The sequence below is a fragment of the Triticum dicoccoides genome, chromosome 6B, assembly GCF_002162155.2.
Source record: "Triticum dicoccoides isolate Atlit2015 ecotype Zavitan chromosome 6B, WEW_v2.0, whole genome shotgun sequence".
Lineage (NCBI taxonomy): Eukaryota > Viridiplantae > Streptophyta > Magnoliopsida > Poales > Poaceae > Triticum > Triticum dicoccoides.
In genome coordinates, this window is record NC_041391.1 from 590,993,500 (window position 1) to 590,997,902 (window position 4,403).

At 43.6% G+C, this 4,403-nt stretch overlaps 1 protein-coding gene across 1 annotated transcript; it reads right to left on the reverse strand.

Annotated features, from left to right (window-relative positions):
- Window positions 1-521: 521 nt before the first annotated feature.
- Window positions 522-3,250, reverse strand: LOC119326675 (putative NAC domain-containing protein 94). The gene is made up of 3 exons (XM_037600300.1): window positions 2,939-3,250; window positions 1,877-2,181; window positions 522-1,499 (listed from the first exon to the last, which is right to left on the reverse strand). The coding sequence occupies exons 1-3, from the start codon at window positions 3,123-3,125 to the stop codon at window positions 822-824; spliced, it is 1,170 nt and encodes a 389-aa protein (XP_037456197.1). The 5' UTR covers window positions 3,126-3,250; the 3' UTR covers window positions 522-821.
- Window positions 3,251-4,403: the final 1,153 nt, after the last annotated feature.

Consider the following 4,403-nt stretch of genomic DNA (forward strand, 5'->3'; position numbering starts at 1 on the left):
TCTTTCAATCATCTGCCGGCCGCCGTAAACGTCAAGAACTCTCGTGTACTCCGTCGATACCGCAGATTCGATGCGAGCAAGTGACGGGGGCGGCTGCCATTCGCCGAACTTCCCTGCATACATGGCAGGCCGCAAACCGTGCTTGGTGAACGCGCACCGCTCGTTCGGCGAAATGCGCCACCGAGGCTACCTGGTGCCGACGCGCAAAGGGGGACTCGCCGTCGCCGCTGCAGGCCTGCAGAAGATCGCGCGCACGAGCCACGGCGCCGCAAGTTGCGAGGCTTCATGAACTAACCAGGGCAGGCTGTATGAATCGCCGCCAGTTCATAGCCAAGTCCTACTGCGCGCACGACGACCTTGTTGTCAGGCAAGCGGACCGTTCCTTCTCCTCGATGTCGTGTAAGCAAACTGTTTCTTCTGATACTAGTGATCCTCTTACACAAGGTACGTGCACCGAAAACTCTCCATGTTCTCAAAACTAGGTGAAAAAAGAAGTGGAGACGATCGGATTAGGCAGTTCCTTCAGAAAACACACATAGCACAATTCTGCAGTACATGCAATGCAACTATGGACAAAATTGGAGCTGAGCTATGTTTACACATGACACGGCTACAACCTACAACAGCTCCTACGTTGCACAGAAGGGTGATTAGTTGCACGAATTCATCCTACATAGTAGCACACACCAGTTCTGTTAGCTTCACTTTAACAGAGCGAAACTCTAATACTTCTGCACGCTAACTGTGATACTAGCAGATGGAGGTAGGTGCTACTCTCTACTCCACTCTAAAACAAAACCTACATTGCTACAGAGTACAAACTAAGTGTAGCATTTGGTCGGCTGGTAATTCGTCGAGGCCTCGGTGGTGCAAGGGAGCGAGTCCCAAGGCACGGTCGCTCTCCAGTCATCAGAAAGTGGCCCTTGCATGTTGAATGGGAAATTCATGGACCGTGGAGCTCCGCCGACGTTGTTGCCGATATCTGGCAAGTCGACCACGCATCTGCTGATCATGTTGCTGTTGCTGTTGCATTGTTGCGGCTGCGCGAACTCAATGTTCATGGGGGCTGATCTGTCCATGTTGGAGAGTGTGATGGGTGACGCGTTCATAACCATCGATGCAATGTCCATCCCAGCTGGAAGATCGAGCGGGATTGCTGAGAGGATACTCATGGCCTGGTGCTCTGCATCTGATGGGGGGAGAACTATGGGTGTAGCTGGCCTGCTGATGCTGTCAATGATGTTGAGAGTGCTTTGACAGGAGGAAATTATTGAAGGAAAATAGCCACTGCTGCTGAATTGGATGTTGGAGGAGATGATGTTGGTCATTGCAGAGGATGTGTTCTCTGAGCTGTGTCGACTTCTGTGTGTGGTCTGCAAGTGGGGAGGAATGTAGGCTCCATTTGTGCTGGGTAAGGGAGGAGAGACCCATGAGTGTGAGAGCGCTCTCTGCGCTGTGGCATTGGTTTTCTTGAAAATCCTGCAGATTGCCCAGGAATCCTGCTCATGAGGGCAAAATAGAAAGAAAAAAGTGTTGGTTAGTGATTTTCTTGTGAAAGGTAAACAATATCTTACACTTATAATAGAGAGGAAATATTAAACGAATCCATATCTGACATAATAAAATTTACTATGTTCTGAACATTTGCATTGTGCTATATATATCTGCCAGGCATTTTCAGTTGACAGTCCGTATCTTTTTCTGAAGGAAATATATTGCAAGTTATCTTAGTGTAATATTTGGAAGACATGTATTTTTAAAGTAGCAGCAACGTTCTTAAAGGTTGGAGGGCATCATCCTACAAAGTTGCATTCAAGTTCACATGTTCAGTGAAAAATTCAGAGCTATTTTCTCTCCAAGTTGCAAAGTGGCTTACATTTGGTGGAATTGTCTTCTCCAGTGGCTTCTTCTGCGGCAACGAAGGGTCGGTGAGTGATGGTAGCCGGAACTCATGCATCATCCAGTCTGTTTTGACACCTTTGGCCGCTCTACCCTTGTAAAAGACGAGAGACTTCTTCAAGCCTATACACTTGCTTCCATCGGAGGAGTAGATTGGTCTGTCGGTTCCGGTGGCCTTCCAGAAGCCTGCTCCGGTCACCCTGTTAGGCCTTGTGCTGTTCCGGTACTTCCTATCCCTTGGGCAGTAGAAATACCACTCCTTCTCTCCAGTGCTTGCTAGTTCTTCATTGAGAAAATAAAAGGTTTTGGTAAGTAAGCATGAGCAAAAAGAAGTTTCACGGCGTCTATTAAGCAACTCAGTGTATAACCAAAGATCAGTTAACTTAATCCTATGCCCTGTTTGGTGCAATCATGGTCAAGAAATGATAGTGAGATATACACATGAATCATGCCTGCAAGACTAATTTACCATGGAGAAACCAACTTTGAAATTTTTAAATCAACTATTCAGCCTTAACATGATGAACCACTAGAAGACATATTCAGTAAGCACTACAGTAGTAGGATCATGTAAACTCAAAGATGGGATATCATATACCAAGTCTCTCAACATCATATGGGTCAAGGTGCATGCAATTATTTACTATAGTTAGTAGTTACTCCAATCCTGATAATTACACGGGTAAGCTTTTTTCCGAAAATTTCTTGGTTTCATCATATATAGGTGCTGTCTGCTCGTGGACATTAGAAAAGAGGTGGAAAAAACCCTATGTAGCAGCACAACCTCAAATAGACAACTAACCAAAATATGCATGTAATATTGTCAGAGTTTGCTCTTGTTAAACTAGTGGAAAAAGAAAATATGTACTCAAATACGAGGTACCAACAAGATGGAACATGTATGCTTCATGCTAGTCATGCGGAGAGAAGAGATATGAGCAAGTAATGTTCTTATTGAAGAATAGAAAGGCTTCATAGCTCTTTATTGGTCTGTGCAGAGAAGCAAAAGATAGTTCACAAGGGGTTTATAGAAGCTTACTTGGGAGATCCCATGGATCAAACTTGTAGATGTCCAGCTGCCTAATAAGCTCAATCGGAAGAGACTTCTGCTGGATTTTCCTCTTGAGGTAGAACCGAACGAGTTCTTCATCAGTTGGATGAAACCTGAAGCCAGGTAACATAACTTCATCTTGCTTCTCCATGTCATCGCTCCTGATCTCCTCCATATCTTTACCACCGTAAAACAAATCGGTGGCGCTAACCTTAGCCCTAATTATCAGGAGCGTACTAAACCCTAATGACTGATGTGCTAGGTGAGACTTTACTGGACAGGAACTAGCTAGGACTTGGGTTTCTACTTATCACCGGAGGTGGAAGAGGGATCTCACTCGACGACTTGAACACAAGATTGACCTAACCTAAATAACCTAGCTCTAAGCACTGCCTGTTCCTTATCAACCAAAGCGAGGAACAAAACTATGAGGGAACTATGGCATGCAGCTACTTAAAGAGAGAAGGAAGCTCGAGCTTAAGTCCCAGACTTGCACTTAGCTCTCTTAGCTGCTCCCTTTGTAGGGTCTTCCTTCCCGCTATTCGGCTTATTGTTCACACCTTTGCACACACGCAAGAACAGGCTCTTATAGCAGATCTTTAGAATACACCTGTCGTTGAACTCTTGTTATAGGGTCTCTTTGGTCTTTACTCCATGACGAGGATCTCAATGAACTGTACAAATATGGCTGCCATTTTGGGATTAGCATTCTTTAGATTACTTAGCAATTAGTTAATTAACGTTGCTTTGCATCTGGCATAGTTCAGACATATGTGTTACTGCTTATAATTATGTCTTCTGAGAGAATAATCTACTACTAGCTCACTAGATTGCTAGCTTAACGTTTTTTATTGTGGCTTCCTTGTCCATAGTTGATGTGTAAGTAACAATTCCCAAGACATCAAGAGACTTCCAAATTCCAAGTAAGTACAGTTTTATATTGGAACACTGGGAGTGTAATTCCCTCTGACAACATCTATATTTTACATTGGTATCAACATCTATATCCCCTCCCCACGTTTGATCCCGCTCCTGATCCAAAAATTCCTTCCAAATCATGCCTTTTCCCTTTCATTCTTATCTTTTTTCTCTCTCACCTTTATAATTTATGTTTTAAGGATAACTGCTAAATGGTAGCAAAAATGGGAGTCAAAGAATATTGCTTAGGAGTTTGAATGCATTATTTGCTCAATTTGCGTGCTCCTAATTTGAACATTGCCCCTGACAGAAAATAGAAGAATAAAAAAGTTCCGAATAAAGAAATTGATGCTTATGAACTTGTATTTTCAGTAATCATTAATCAAAGAAAACAACGGGGGAAATACTGATCACTCACCTTGGTAGTTACACGTTTCTCATTCTTACTGGAATGGAACCAAAATGACGAGTCATATCCGGTAAAATTACTCATCTGTCCCATTGAAAAGATGCTAATGTCTCTGGCTGTTGTAAG